The sequence below is a fragment of the Tachyglossus aculeatus genome, chromosome 22, assembly GCF_015852505.1.
Source record: "Tachyglossus aculeatus isolate mTacAcu1 chromosome 22, mTacAcu1.pri, whole genome shotgun sequence".
In the NCBI taxonomy this organism is placed as follows: Eukaryota; Metazoa; Chordata; class Mammalia; order Monotremata; family Tachyglossidae; genus Tachyglossus; species Tachyglossus aculeatus.
In genome coordinates, this window is record NC_052087.1 from 55,742,529 (window position 1) to 55,758,494 (window position 15,966).

A 15,966-nucleotide genomic window follows, 5' to 3' on the forward strand; every position below is an offset into this window, starting at 1 on the left:
ATTATTATAATAGTGATATTTTTTCAGCACTTACTATGTGCCAGGCACTGTTCTAAGCACTGGGGTAGGTACAAGACAAACGGGTTGGACACAGTCCCTGTCTCATGTAGGGCTCACAGGCTTAAGTCCGATTTTCCAGATGAGGAAACTAAGGCCCAGAGAAGTGAAGTGACTTGACCAAGGCTACACAAAAGACATGTGGCGGAGCCGGGATTAGAACCCAGGACCTTGTGACTTCCAGTCCTGGGTTCTAGCCACTTGTGGCCATCCTGCTTCTTCACAGGATGCCCCCTTCCCCCCACCCACTTCCACGACCCGAATCAGCTGTGGGTTTGGAAGAACGGTGGGCCACCCCAAACCCAGGAATGTCCCCCTCCCTCGCTCCACTAAGAAATCCCAGCTCCCCATTCCTCCAGACAGGGGGTTCCCTGAGCCAGGATCATCCCTCCCCCATTCATTTACTCATTCTTTCAATCAATCGTATTTATTGAGCGCTTCGTGGGTGCTGAGCACTGGACTAAGCGCTTGGGAGAGGTGGCTAGAACAAGAAGCAGACCCACCCCTCACCCGCAGCGAGTTGGCAGTCTAGGGATGGGGGCGGGGGGGAGACAGGCATTCCTAGACAGAAGTATCTCGCCTCGCTTACTCCCGGTCTCTGACTCGATCAATCACTCCAATCGATCAATCGATCAAGTTCTAGGCGGATCGCTGCTTTCTTGGCGCGCGCGTGTGTGTGTGTTTGTGTGAGTGTGTGGTGGAGTCGGGGGACGGAGGAGGGAGCAGGTGGGCGACCCCCGGGCCCGTATTTCCCCGCCTGTCCGGGCCGGCCCGTGGCCGCCCTCGCCCCCCGTCCCTCCGGCCCGGGCCCAGGGTGGGCGGCGACCCCCTGCTCGGCGCGGGGAGCCAAGGGCTCGGGGGCCCCTCGGCGCGGGAGGGGGGGGAATGGGCACCTTTCCGCCGACGGTAACACACACACACACACACACACACCCTTCCCCCTACTCGGACCCTGCTCTTCCACCCTATCACATACACACACACACACACACACACACGCACACACACCCTTCCCCCCACTCGGACCCTGCTCTTCCACCCTATCACATACACACACACACACACACACACACACACACACACACACACCCTTCCCACCACTCGGACCCTGCTCTTCCACCCCATCACACACACACGCACGCACACACACACACACACACACCCTTCCCCCTACTCGGACCCTGCTCTTCCACCCCATCAAACACACACACACACACACACACAAGCCCTTCCCCCAGGGGTAACACACACACACACACACACACACACCCTTCCCCCCACTCGGACCCTGCTCTTCCACCCCATCACACACACACCCGCCCTTCCCCCGACGGTAACACACACACACACACACACACACACACACACACACACCCTTCCGCCCACTCAGACCCTGCTCTTCCACCCCATCACACACACACACACACCCGCCCTTCCCCCGACGGTAACACACACACACACACACACACACACACACACACACACACACACACACACACCCTTCCCACACTCGGCCCCCCCGCCTCCCGAGTGGGAGGACTCGCATTCTAATCCCGGCTCCGCGCCGTATGTCTGCTGGGCCTGCTGGGGGGCCTTGGGCCGGTCACTTCACTTCTCCGGGCCCCAGTGACCTCATCTGTAAAATGGGGATGAAGACTGTGAGCCCCACGGGGGACCGGGGACCGTGTCCGACCCGACCGAATGAGCTTGTATCCACCACAGCGTGTACTACGGTGCTGGGCACATAGCGCTTAACAAATACCACAATTATTATTAGCATTAACCAACAGGCCCTTCCACACACACACACACCCTTCCCCCATTGGAACTCCATCCTCCCACCCCAAAACACACACACACACACACACACACACACACACACACACACACACACACACACACACACACGTGTCCCTCCCTCCGTCTCCCTGCTCGGATTTCCCGTTTGGGGGAAGCGTTTTTCCTGCATCTTTAAGACCCCCTCCCCAGCCCCGGCCCGGCCCTGATCTCGCTCGGTTGTCTCGGGAGCCGCCGTCGTCTCTCTGTCTCGTATCTCTGTATCTCTCTTTGGCCTGGACTCCCCACGCCCATGGTTGCAGGCTCTGGGTCTCTCCTTCTTTCTCTGCTAGGGCTCTCTCTCTGTCTCTGTCTCTGTCTCTGTCTCTCCTCCCACCTGTCCGCCTCTTTCTCTCTCCACATCTCTCGGTGCCCCTCCCGGGTCTCGGCCCCTCCCCCATCTCTCCCCCAATTCATTCTTGCAGTCGTATTTATAGAGCGCTTACTGTGTGCAGAGCACTGTACTAAGCGCTTGGGAGAGAACAATACAGCAATAGAGACAATCCTTGCCCACCAGCGGGTAACAACAGGGAGGGGAGTGGCCGGGGCCGCCCGGTCCGGCAAGCCCAGACCCGAATCATAATGATGGTATTTATTAAGCGCTTACTATGTGCCACGCACTGTACTAAGCGCTGGGCCAATCGGGTTGGACACGGTCCCCGACCCTCGTGGGGCTCACAGTCTCCAATCTCCATTTTACAGACGAGGGAACTGAGGCCCGGAGAAGCCAAGTGACTTGTCCAAGGTCACGCAGCAGACGTAATAATAATTATGGTATCTGTTAAGCGCTTACTATGTGCCAAGCACTGTTCTGAGCGCTGGGGAAGATACAAAGGTTGTCCCACGTAGGGCTCACAGTTTGAATCCCCATGAGCTGAGGCCCAGAGAAGCGAAGTGGCTTGCCTAAGGTCACACAGCAGACAGGTGACGGAGCCAGGATTAGAGCCCAGGTCCTTCTGACTGGCTGTAGCCACTAAGCCACTGCAGCCTAAGGCAGCCCACCCCTCCTCCGACCCCTCGCCCCTCCTACGGGGGTGAATTACGGGTGGGAAAGGGGGCCCCCTCCCCCCTGCCTCCCAACCGGTCCGGACCCCCCCCCCCATCAATCAATGGTATTGATTGAGCGCTTACCGTGTGCACAGCACTGGGCTAAGCGCTTGGGCGAGGACGCTACAGCGGAGTTGCTCCCCAGAATACTGTCCCCGTCCCCCCGGGGGTGTGGGCTTCCCCCGTTTCCCGCGGCCGGACACTTGCTGGTGGAACTGGTGGTTCACTTTGCTTTTCATGCCCCCTCTTCCCCAACCCCCTTCCCCCCATCCCCCTGCCTCTCTTCTTCTCTTTCCTTCCTCCGAGGACGGACAGTATCAATGCACTGGGGTAAGCGCCCGTTTGGTTTCTACCCGGGGCTGGGGGGTGGACAGCAGGAGGGCGGGGCGAGATAAGGGGGCGGAGGGAGGGACAGACCCCCTCTCCAACCCCCGCCCTCGGGGAGCTTTCTTTCTTTCCTTGGGGATCTGGATGTTGGGGAAAGGCCCCTCTAGGTCTGGGGGAGGGGTGTCAGGCCCCTCTCCCCCCCTTGGTCTAAGGGAGGGGTGTCTGGCCCCCCTACCCCCTTAGGTCTGGGGGAGGGGTGTCTGCCCCCCCTCCCCCCCGTGTTGGGGGCTTGCGGGTGCGGTAGGCTCGGATGCGGGGCGCTGTCAGGGCGCGGGGCTGCAGCCCCTGTGGGGAGGGGTCTCCGGGGCTGCCCTGAGCTTGGTTTGGGGCGTCAGACGGTGCCAGGGGAGGGGGCCGAGGGGCAGGCTCCCCCCGGCCCCGCCCGCCCGGCGCCCCCACGGTCTCTCGAGCGTCTCTCCGGGGGCGTGCGACTTGTGCCCTGCCCCTCGGCCCCCCTGCCCCTCGACGCGCTGGTCTCTCGACAGGGGGGACGAGGGGGGCGTAACCTACCCCCTCCCCAGCCCCCCCGCCTCATGCCAGCAGCCCCGGGCCTGGGGTGGGGGTAGGAAGGGGGCTCGGTGGGGGGGGGGGCAGGCCGAGCCCCCCGCCAGGGGCGAATTTGGGGGGATTTAGAGGGGGCGCTCAGCCCAGCTCCGCCCGCGCGGGTGACGCCCCCTAGCGGACAGTGTGCGTTGCGCTGGGTCGGGCGTGTGTGCGGGAATCCGGCGAGGATGGGGGCCGCCGTGGGGGGCTGGCGGGGGGGAAGGGTCGTAACCAGCCCGGGGGGGCTCGGTCCTGACCCAGTTTCCGGGTGCTGCCGCCCCCGCCGCCGCCGACAGGGGCCAGGGGCCAGGGGCCAGGGCCATGGGCCAAGATCCGGGGCCAGGGGCCAGTGGCCAAAGGCCAGGGGCCAGGGCTAGGGGCCAAAGGCCAGGGGCCGGGGCCAGAGGCCAAGGGCCAAAGGCCAGGGCCAGGGGCCAAGGGCCTGAGGCCAGGGCCAGGGGCCAAAGGCCAGGGCCAAGGGCCTGAGGCCAGGGCCAGGGGCCAAAGGCCAGGGGCTAGGGGCCAAAGGCCAGGGGCCGGGGCCAGAGGCCAAGGGCCAGGGCCGGGGGCCAAGGGCCTGAGGCCAGGGCCAGGGGCCAAAGGCCAGGGCCAAGGGCCTGAGGCCAGGGCCCGAGGCCAGGGCCAGGGGCCAAAGGCCAGGGCCAAGGGCCAGAGGCCAAGGGCCAGGGCCGGGGGCCAAGGGCCTGAGGCCAGGGCCAGGGGCCAAAGGCCAGGGCCAAGGGCCAGAGGCCAGGGCCAGGGGCCAAAGGCCAGGGGCCAGGGTCTAGAACTGGGCAGCTCCGAGGGTCCCGGCTCAGAGGGGAGAAGAGCAGGTGAGTGGTTGGGTGCCCCCCGGCGGGCCAGGGGCGGGGGCGGGAGGGGGCGGGTGCAGACTGGGCCGCCCAAGGAGAGGGTCCGTCCACCCTCCTTCCCCACCCCACCCCCTGTGACCAGGGGACGCCGACCCTCGCCTCCTGAAGCCCCCCTCGCCCCCCCCAAAAAAGGCAAGGACGGGAAGTAGCTGATGGGGAGGGGGCGTCGCGATGCCCGCGCCGCCCCCGGGTTGACGTCTGAGGGTCGTGGCTTCTGGTTGTGTCTCCGCAGGTCCCGCTCCATCAGCGGAGCATCCTCCGGCCTGTCCACCAGCCCCCTCAGCAGCCCCAGGGTAAGCATGGAGACCCTCCTCCCCTCCCCTCCCTCTCCTCCTTTCCCCCCTTCCCTCCCACCGCTTTGGTTGCTGTTGCGTCCCCTCTCCCGCCTCACCGTGCTTGGCTGTTTCCATTCGTGCTTTGGTTTCAGCATGGCAAACAGCAGGAAGTCCCCGGGGGTTCTCCTTGGTGGGCTGGGGGGTGGTCAGAGTGGCTACAGCCAGTGCCAGCCTCACCACGATAGGCCCCCGGAACCACGGGGGGACAGGGCGAAGGAGCAGGAGAGCAAACAGAACTACAAGCGAGGCTCCCTGGCCTCGAGAAGTTCACAGGTTCCTGGAGTCCGGAGCAGAGTTAAATCAAAGACCCGATATGAGTTTAAGGGTTAGAGGACGAATCGAAATGATCGTCTCTGACTGGACAGACAGACCAAACACAGACAGACCTCGGCTAAGTCCAGCGGTCAATCACAGGCAAACCTCGGCGAAGTCCAGTTGGCATTAGAGGAGCAATGTGTGCGGGCTGGGTTGTAGTAAGAATGCAGGGAGGGGAGGTAGAAGAGGGTAAGGGGATGGAGGCCTTTAAAGCCAAAGGTGAGGAGTTTCTGTTGGATGCGGAGGCAGATGGGCAACCCCCTGGAGGGTCTTGAGGAGTGGGATAGATGTGGAATGAACATTTTTGTACTTGGACTTCCCAAGCGCTTAGTTCAGTGGTCTGCACACAGTAAGCGCTCAATAAATATGATTGAATGAATGAATTTTTGTAGAAAAATGATCCGGGCAGGAGAGTGAAGTACGGGCTGGAGTGGGGAGAGACAGGAGGCAGGGAGGTCAGCAAGGAGGCTGATACAGTAATCCAGATGGGATAGGAGAAGTGCTCGGAAGCAGGTTGGATGGAGAGGAAAGGGCGGATTTTAGCCACGTTGTGAAGGTCGAACCGACAGGATTTAGTGATAGATTGACTCTGTGGGTCGGAATGAGAGAGAGTCGAGGATAGTGCCAAGGTTATGGGCTTTTGAGACAGGAAGGTTGGTGGTGCCACCTATAGTGGTGGGAAAGTCAGGGGAAGGATGGGGTTTGAGTGGGAAGGTAAGGAGCTCTGTTTTGCACTTGTTAATTTGAGGTGATGGCAGGAACATCCAAGTAGAGACGACCTGAAGGCAGGAGGAGACGCGAGACTGGAGAGAGGGAGAAAGATCAGGACTGGAGAGGTAGATTTGGGAATCATCTGCAAAGAGATGGTAGTTAAAGCCATGGGAGCAGATGCGTTCTCCAAGGGAGTGGGTGTAGATGGAGAATAGCAGGGGACCCAGAACTGAACCTTGGGGGACACCCACAGTTAAGAGGTGTGAGGAAGAGGAGGTGCCCTCCAAAGAGATTGAGAATGAATGGCCAGGGAGACAAGAGGAGAACCAGGAGAGGACAGAGTCAGAGGTTGGATAACATTTCCAGGAGCAGGGGGTTGGTCCCCAGTGTCAAAGGCAGCTGAGAGATCGAGGAGGATGAGGATGGAGTAGAGGCCGTTGGATTTGGCAAGAAGGAGATCATCAGGGACCTTTGAGAGGGTGGTTTCTGTAAAGTGAAGGGGGCAGAAGCCAGAGCGGAGGGGAGCAAGGAGAGAATTGGAGGAGAGGAACTTGTGACAATTCTCTCAAGGCGTTTGGAGAGGAATGGTAGGAAGGAAATGGGGCAATCACTGGAGGGAACCGTGGGGTCAAGAGAGGGTTCTTTTAGGATGGGGGGGGGGGGAGACATGGGCATGTTATGGGCAATCACAATCCTCAGCAAAGTCCAGTGACCAATCACAGACAAACCCCAGCAATGTCCAGTGACCAATCCAGTGACCAATCACAGACAAAGCTCAGCAAAGTCCAGTGACCAATCACAGACAAACCTCAGCTAAGTCCAGTGACCAGTCACAGATAGACTTCAGCTAAATCTGGTGATCAGTCAAAGACAGGCCTCAGCTAAATCCAGTGACCAGAGAAGTAGCATGACAGCGGATCAGGCCCGCCCCTGGGAGTCAGAAAGTCATGGGTTCTAATCCCACCTCGGCCACTTGTCTCCTGTGTGACCTAGGGCAAGCCACTTTACTTCTCTGTGCCTCAGTTACCTCATTGGTAAAATGGAGATTGAGACTGTGAGCCCCTCGTGGGACAGGGGCTATGCCCAGCCCGATTTGTTTGGATCCACCTTGGTGCTTAGTACAGTGCCTGGCACGCAGTAAGCACTTAACAAATGCCACAATTATTGTTATTATAATTATTATTATTATTACCAATCACATACAGACCTCAGCTAAATCCAGCGACCATCATAGCCACACAAACCTCTGTAAAGTTCGGTAGCGCTGGAAGACTGACACGGCCCCAGGGAGATCAGAGAGGGTCTCCTGGAAGAGGCGGGTTTTTAGGTGGTCATCAGCTGGTGTGTGTGTGTGTGTGTCTGTGTGTGTGGGGGGGTGTCATTCTCCTTGGTTCACGCCCCCCGCCATTCCTCCCAGCATTTCAGATTGATTTTTCCTCCCTCCAGTGGTTCTGCAGGGGCTGGTGCCCCCCCTCCCATGCCTCCACCTGGCCGGAATTGGGGGGGGCCACCCCCCGTGCCCCCTCCCGAAGCTGCTGCGACCCCCTGCTAACTGCACGTCTTTTGTTCTTTTCTTTTTTACCTGTTTCTGTCCGTCCAACTTTTTGTTTCTTTGCGCACCCCCTGCCACGCTCCCCCTCCCCCACCTCTCCCTCTTCCCCCGCCCCCCTCCCCCATCTCCGCTCTCTGCGCTGGGTGGTCCCGGGGGCTCCCCCGTCGCCATGGATGGTTTGCGCCCCAATTCGTCTTCTTTTGTGCTGTGGCTTTCCCAATGTGCTTTGGATGCTGTGCCTTTCTGTGCCCCATCCCTCCCCCCTTCCTCTCTCTCTCTCTCTCTCTCCCTTCTTCTCTCTCTTCCCCGCGTCTTTCCTCTCTCTCCTTGGTCTCTCTTTCCCCTTCCTCTCCCTTTACCTTTTCTCTGTCTCCCCCTCCCCCTCTCCCCTTCCTCTCTCTCTTTCCCTTCCTCTCCCTTTACCATCCACCTCTCCCCTTCCTCTCCCTTTACCATCCACCTCTCCCCTTCCTCTCCCTTTACCTTTCCTCTCTCACTCTACCCCCTCTCCCCTTCCTCTCTACCTTTCCTCTCTCCCCCTTCCCCCTCTCTCCCCTTCCTCTCTCCCCCTTCCCTTTCCTCTCCCTTTACCTTTCCTCTGTCTCACCCTCCCCCCTCTCCCCTTCCTCTCTCTCTTTCCCTTCCTCTCCCTTTACCATCCACCTCTCCCCTTCCTCTCCCTTTACCTTTCCTCTCTCACTCTTCCCCCTCTCCCCTTCCTCTCTCTTTACCTTTCCTCTCTCCCTCTCTCCCCCTTCCCCTTCCTCTCTATACCTTTCCTCTGTCTCACCCTCCCCCCTCTCCCCTTCCTCTCCCTTTACCTTCCCCCTCTCCCCTTCCTCTCTTTACCTTTCCTCTCTCATCCTTCCCCCTCCCCTTCCTCTCTCTTTACCTTTCCTCTCTCCCCCTCTCTCCCCTTCCTCTCTTCTCTCCCCCTTCCCCTCTCTCCCCCCTTTTTCTGTCTCCCTCTTTCACCTTTTCTCTCACACCTTTCTCTCTCTCTTTCCCCCTCCCCTTTCTCCCTCTCCTTCCCCTTTTCACGTCTCCCTCTCCCGCTTTTTCTCTCAACCCCTTCCCCTCTCTCCCCCACTCCCCCGTCCCCCCTTCTCTCTGTCCGCGCCCGTGTCTCCGTCCCTCCGTGTGCCCCCCCCGGCGCCTCGCAGCCCCCGCGGAGGTTGTTTCCGGGCCCCCCCCCCGGCGGGCCCCCGGTCCGGCCCCCGGTCCGACCCCCGGCCCGGCCCCCGGCCGCCGCCCCAGCCGGCCCCCCACCTCCTCCGGCCCCCGCCCCCCAGGCCGCAGGCTTCGGCGCCCGAGGGCCAGGCCCCCGACGGACCTGTGCGGGCCGGGCGGTCCCCTCTCCCGCCGCCGCCGCCCCCGGCCGGGCCCCCCGGCGCTGACCCGGGCCCCCGGCCGTGTGTCCCCCCGCTGCAGGTGACCCCTCACCCCTCTCCTCGGGGCAGCCCCCTCCCCACCCCCAAGGGCACGCCCGTGCACACCCCGAAGGAGAGCCCGGCGGGCACCCCCACGCCCACGCCTCCGTCCAGCCCCAGCATCGGCGGGGTGCCCTGGAGGACCAGGCTCAACTCCATCAAGAACAGCTTCCTCGGATCGCCCCGCTTCCACAGGCGGAAACTGCAGGGTAAACGGGCGGGAGAGGGAAAGGGGAAGGGGGGGTCCCCTGCAGCCGGAGGGATTGAGGGTCGACGGCCGGGAGCGGGGGCGGGCGGGGCCTCGGGGCGCCCCGCCAGAGCCCCCCTTCCTCGCATCTCCCCGCTTCGGCCCCCCTCCACACCCACGGCCCTCCCTTCCACACGGCTCCCCCTGCAGCCGGAGGGATTGAGGGTAGACTGCCGGGAGGGGCGGGGCCTCGGGTCGCCCCGCCAGAGCCCACCTCCCTCGGGCCTCCCCGCTACCAACTCTCCAGAAACGGCCCCCCTCCACCCCCACGGTGGTCCCTTCCACACGGCTCCCCCTGCAGCTGGAGGGATTGAGGGTAGACTGGCGGGAGGAGGTCTTGGGTCGTACGGCCCTGGTGGCGCAGCTTGCCGGATCGCCCCGCTGCCACCGCCGGAAACTGAAGGGTAAAGGGGGCGCCTCCCCCGCCCACCCGCGGTAATCCCCTGCAGCCGGAGGGATTCAGGGTAGACTGCCGGAGGGGAGAGGGCCTTGGGTCGTGCCTCCAGAGCACAACTTCCTCGGATCTCCCCGCTACCACCTCCAACCAATCAATCAATCAATCGTATTTATTGAGCGCTTACTGTGTGCAGAGCACTGTACTAAGCGCTTGGGAAGTCTAAGTTGGCAACATATAGAGGCGGTCCCTACCCAACAGTGGGCTCACAGTCTAAAAGGAAGCGGCCCCCCTCCACACCCACGGTGATCCCATCCACACGGCTCCCCCTGCAGCTGGAGGGACTGAGGGTAGACTGCCGGGAGTGGGAAGGTGGGGGAGGTCTTGGGTTGAACGGTCATGGTGGAGCAGCTTACTGGGTCGCCCCGCTGCCACCGCCGGAAACTGCAGGATACAAGGGAGCCTCCCCCACTCCACTTCCCCCTCAATTCTGCTTCCCCTGCAGCGGGAGGGACTTAGGGTAGACCGCAGGGTCACACAGCAGGCAAGTGGCGGTGTTGGAATTAGAACCCATGACCTTGTGACTCTATCCAATATGCGTGTCCTGCTTCCCTTTGGGAGAGGACTGTAGAACAATAAACAGACACAGTCCCTGCCCACAACAAGCTTGCGGTCTAGAGGGACCAGAGAGGGGGGGCAGAGCCCAGACTAGGAGCCCAAACTTCTCACAGTCCCTCAGTCAGTCGATAGTGTTTATTGAGTTTACTGAGCGCTTACTGTGGGCGGAGAGCACTGGACTAAGCGCTTGGGAGAATCCAATAGGACAATATAACAGACATGTTCCCTGCCCACAACGAGCTTACAGTCTAGAGGGGAGAACAGACATTAATAGAAATAAATGAAATTACGGATATGGACATGAGTGCTGTGGGGCTGGGCAGGGGTGGAGGGGGACAATCACTGGCTCTGCCCACTAGACATGGTAAAGTAGCCTTGCATAAAGCCACCACCCCTGGGGCCAGGAATAGCTACTGATTATGCCAGGCATTAATAATAATAATAATGGCATTTGTTAATTCATTAGCAATACTGCAAGCGCTTACTATGTGCAAAGCACTGTTCTAAGCGCTGGGGGGATACAAGGTGATCAGGTTGTCCCACGTGGGGCTCACAACGCTTAGAACAGTGCTTTGCACATAGTAAGCGCTTAATAAATGCCATTATTATTATTATTATCCCCATTTTACAGATGAGTAAACTGAGGCCCAGAGAAGTTAAGTCACTTGCCAAGGTCACACAGCAGACATGTGGCAAAGCCGGGATTCGAACCCATGACCTCTGACTCCCAAGCCCAGGCTCTTTCCACTGAGCAACGCTGCTTCCATAGTAATAATAATATTAATAATGATATTTGTTAAGCATTAACTATGTGTCAGGCACTGTTCTAAGCACCCGGGTAGGTACAAGATACTTGGGTTGGACACAATCCCTGTCTCACCTAGGGCTTACACTCTTAATCCCCATTTTAGAGATGAGGGAACTGAGGCCCAGAGAAGTGAAGTGACTTGCCCAAGGTCACACTGCAGGCACGTAGGAGAGCCAGATTAGAACCCACATCCTTCTGACTCCCAGGCCTGTGCTCTTATCCACTAAGATCTCCATCACGGTAGGCCCTTTAAGGTCCCACGGCAGTGGCCCCTGTCCCCTTTGACCTTTGGATTCCAGTCACGCTTCCTTTTCTAATAATAATTATGGTACTTGTTAAATGCTTACTCTGTGCCAAGCACTGTACTAAGCACTGGGGTAGATACAAGTTAATCACATTGGGCAGAGCCCCTGTCCCACATGGGGCTCACACTTTTAACCCCCATTTTACAGATGAGGGAACTGAGGCCCAGAGGAGTAGAGTGACTTGCCCAAGGTCACACAGCTAACGTGGCAGCCAGGATTAGCACCAGGCCCTGCTGACTCCGAGGCCCGTGCACCCTCCACTAAGCCACACTGCTTCCATAATAATTGTGACATTTGTTAAGCGCCTACACTGTGTTAGATACAAGCAAATCAGGTTGGACACAGTCCCTGCCCTATGTAGGGCTGTGAACTCTAGACTATGAGCTCATTGTGGGCAGGGATCGTCTCTCTTTATTGCTGTATTGTACCTTCCCAAGTGCTTAGTACAGTGCTCTGCACACAGTAAATGCTCAGTAAATACAATTGACTGAATGAATAATAATAATGGTAATAATGATGATGAAGCAGCGTGGCTCAGTGGAAAGAGCCTTTGGAGTCAGAATTCATGGGTTCAAATCCCGGCTCTGCCAATTGTCAGCTGTGTGATGCTGGGCAAGTCACTTAACCTCTCTGTGCCTCAGTTACCTCACCTGTAAAATGGGGATTAAAACTGTGAGCCCCTCATGGGACAACCTGATCAACTTGTATCCTCCCCAGGGCCTAGAACAGTGCTTTGCACACAGTAAGCGCTTAATAAATGCCATTATTATTATTATTATTATTTATTAAGCGCTTACTATGTGCAAAGCACTGTTCTAAGCACTGGGGAGGTTACAAGGTGATCAGGTTGCCCCACGGGGGGCTCAAAGTCTCGATCCCCATTTTACAGATAAGGTAACTGAGGCACAGAGAAGTGAAGTGACTTGCCCAAGGTCGCACAGCAGACAAATGGCCGAGCCGAAATTAGAATGAGGGTTTTTACACCTTCTGGATTTACGTGGCCGGGCCTCCTCTCCTGATTTATTCATTCATTCATTCAATCGTATTTATTGAGCACTTACTGTGTGCAGAGCACTGTACTAAGCGCTTGGAAAGTCCAAGTCGGCAACATACAGAGACGGCCCCTACCCAACAACGGGCTCACAGTCTAGAAGGGGGAGACAGACAACAAAACAAAACACGTGGACACGTGTCAAGTCCTCAGAACAAATAGAATTAAAGCGAAATGCACATCATTAACAAAATAAATAGAATAGTAAATATGTGCAAGTAAAATAAATAGAGCAGGACTGGGCTGGCGGGAGGGGGATTTCCTTTAAGGCTGGGGGTGGTGCCTTTAAGCGGAACAGTAAACTTCTGCTGGGCCCCACTCCCTAACCAATCAATTAATCAGTCAATCGTATTTATTGAGCGGTCACTAAGGGCAGATCATCAGAGAAGCAGCGTGGCTAACTAAAAAGAGACCGGGCTTGGGAGTCAGAGGTCATGGGTTCTAATCCCACCTTCGCCACTTGTCAGCTGTGTGACTTTGGGCAAGTCACTTCACTTGTCTGTGCCTCAGTTACCTCATCTGTAAAATGGGGATCAAGACTGTGAGACCCATGCGGGACAACCTGATTACCTTGTATCCCCCAGCACTTAAAACAGTGCTTGGCACATAGTAAGCGCTTAACAAATGCCATTATTATTATTATCATTTCATTTATTCACTCAATCATATTCATTGAGCGCTTACTGTGTGCGGAGCACTGTGCTAAGCACTTGGAAAGTACAATTCGGCAACAGGGACAATCCCTACCCAAAAGTCTCACAGTCTGTTTACAGTTTACAGTTTGTGAACAGGGCTCACAGTCTAGAATGGGGAGACAGATAACAAAACAAGTAGACAGGCATCAATAACATCAAAAGAGATAAATAGAATTATAGATATATACACATCATTGATAAAATAAATAGAGTCATAAATATGTACATATATACCCAAGTGCTGTGGGGCGGGGAGAGAGTGGGGGCAATGGGGAGGGGAGGAGGAGCAGAGGAAAGGGGGGCTTAGTCTGGGAAGGCCTCCTGGAGGAGGTGGACCTTCAGTAGGGCTTTGAAGGGGGGAAGTGTGCTAGTTTGGCAGATAATAATAATAATGATGGCATTTCTTAAGTGCTCACTATGTGCAAAGCACTGTTCTAAGTGCTGGGCACTGTTCTAAGCACTGGGCACTGTTCTAAGCGCTGGATGTGAGGAGGGAGGGCATTCTGGGTCATCATCATCATCAATCGTATTTATTGAGCGCTTACTGTGTGCAGAGCACTGTACTAAGCGCTTGGGAAGTACAAGTTGGCAACATATAGAGACAGTCCCTACCCAACAGTGGGCTCACAGTCTAAAAGGGGGAGACAGAGAACAAAACCAAACATACTAACAAAATAAAATAAATAGAATAGATATGTACAAGTAAAATAAATAAATAAATAAATAGAGTAACAAATATGTACAAACATATATGCATATATACAGGTGCTGTGGGGAAGGGAAGGAGGTAAGATGGGGGGGATGGAGACGGGGACGAGGGGGAGAGGAAGGAAGGGGCTGAGTGTGGGAAGGCCTCCTGGAGGAGGTGAGCTCTCAGTAGGGCCTTGAAGGGAGGAAGAGAGCTAGCTTGGCAGATGGGCAGAGGGAGGGCATTCCAGGCCCGGGGGATGACCCCGGGGGGGTCAGAGGTAGGATGTGGGCCAGGGGTCATTGGTGGGACAGGAGAGAACGAGTCCCAGTGAGGAGGTTAGCGGCAGCAGAGAAGCGGAGTGTGAGGGCTGGGCTGGAGAAGGAGAGAAGGGAGGTGAGGTACGAGGGGGCAAGGGGATGGACAGCTATGAAGCCAATAGTAAGGAGCTGAGGAGGACAATAGATCAGAATTAGCAGACATGTCCGAGCCCATAAGATCTTACGATCAGTCAGTCAATTATATTTATTGAGAGTTTACTGTGTGCAGAGCACTGTATTAAGCACTTGGGATAAGTCAATAAACAATAATAATAATAATTTTGGTATTTGTTAAGCACTTACTATGTGCAAAGCACTGTTCTAAGCGCTGGGAGGATACAAGGTGATCAGGTTGTCCCACGTGGGGCTCCCAATCTTAATCCCCATTTTACAGATGAGGTAACTGAGGCAAAGAGAAGTGAAGTGACTTGCCCAGAGTCACACAGCTGACAAGCGGTGGAGCCGGAATTGGAACCCTCTGACTCCCAAGCCCGTGCTCTTTCCACTGTGCCACGCTGCTTCTCATAATTATTGTGGTACTTATTAATAATAATAGTTATGATATTTGTTGAAGTACTTACCATGTGCCAGGCACTGTACTAAACGCTGGGGTAGATACAAGCAAATCAGATTGGACACAGTCCTTGTCCCACGTGGGGCTCACAGTCTCAATACCCATTTTACAGATAAGGTAACAGAGGCCCAGAGAAGTGAAGTGACTTGCCCAAGGTCACACAGCAGACAAGTAGCAAAGCCGGGATTAGAACCCATGACCTTCTGACTCCCATGCCCATGCTCTAGCCACTATACCATGCTGCTTCTCTTCTTAAGCGCTTACTTCTAAGGTGTTTACTATGGGCCAAGCACTATTGTAAGAGCTGAGGTAGATACAAGTTAACCAGGTTGGACATGGTCCCTGTCATTCATTCGTTCAATTGTATTTGAGCACTTACTATGTGCAGAACACTGTACTAAGCGCTTGGGAGAGTACTGTGCAACAATAAACAGACACTTTCCCTGCCCACAACGAGCTTACAGTCTGGAGGTGGGGGAGAGACAAACATGAATATAAAAAATTACAGATATGTACATAAGCACTCAATCCCCATTTTACAGATGAGGTAACTGAGGTCCAGAGATGTTATGTGACTTGCCCAAGGTCACACAGCAGACATGGCAGAGCTGGAATTAGAACCCAGGTTCTTCCTACTCCCAGGCCCATGCTCTATTCACTCCACCACACTGCTCTATCACTCAATCTGTCAATCAATCGATAGTACTTATTGTGTGCAGAGAACTGTACTAAGCCCTTGGGCGGGGACAGAAATGGAAGACAAACTCCCTATCAATCAATCAGTGGCATTTATTGAGCACTGACTGTGTGTAGAGCACTGACCTAAGCCTTGGGAGAGGACAATGAAGGAGAATTAGCAGACACATTCCCTGCTCATAACGAGCTTACTTTCTCAAAGGGGAGACAGACTTTAATATGAATAAATAAGTAATTTATAATATATAATTTCAAGCTAGGTACATAAGGGCTGTGGGGTTGGGGTGAATATCAAATGTCCAAAGGTCACAGATTGAAGTACGTAGATGATAAAGGGGAGAAAAGGAGCCGGGGAAAAGAGGGCATAATCGGGGAAGGCCTCTTGGAGGAGATGTGACTTTAATAATTCTTTGAAGGTGGAGAGAGTGGTGGTCTGGTGTTTATGGGGGGAGTTCCAGGCTAGGGGGAAAATGTGGGAAAGGGGT

General features: G+C 56.3%; 1 protein-coding gene across 13 annotated transcripts in view; it reads left to right on the plus strand.

Moving 5' to 3' along the window:
* Window positions 1-15,966, plus strand: part of BRSK2 (BR serine/threonine kinase 2) — a 250,755-nt gene that overhangs the window by 202,074 nt on the left and 32,715 nt on the right. For 9 of the 13 annotated variants that reach the window (XR_005455664.1, XR_005455665.1, XM_038764291.1 and 6 more), the window contains 3 exons: window positions 3,247-3,270; window positions 4,975-5,035; window positions 9,087-9,294. Coding sequence is in view for 9 of the 13 variants with exons in the window: in XM_038764291.1 (XP_038620219.1) it covers window positions 3,247-3,270; window positions 4,975-5,035; window positions 9,087-9,294 (293 nt within the window). In the remaining 4 variants the exon portion in view is untranslated. The remainder of the gene's footprint in view (window positions 1-3,246; window positions 3,271-4,974; window positions 5,036-9,086; window positions 9,295-15,966) is intronic. The other 4 variants (XR_005455666.1, XR_005455667.1, XM_038764285.1 and 1 more) reach the window with 1 other exon arrangement.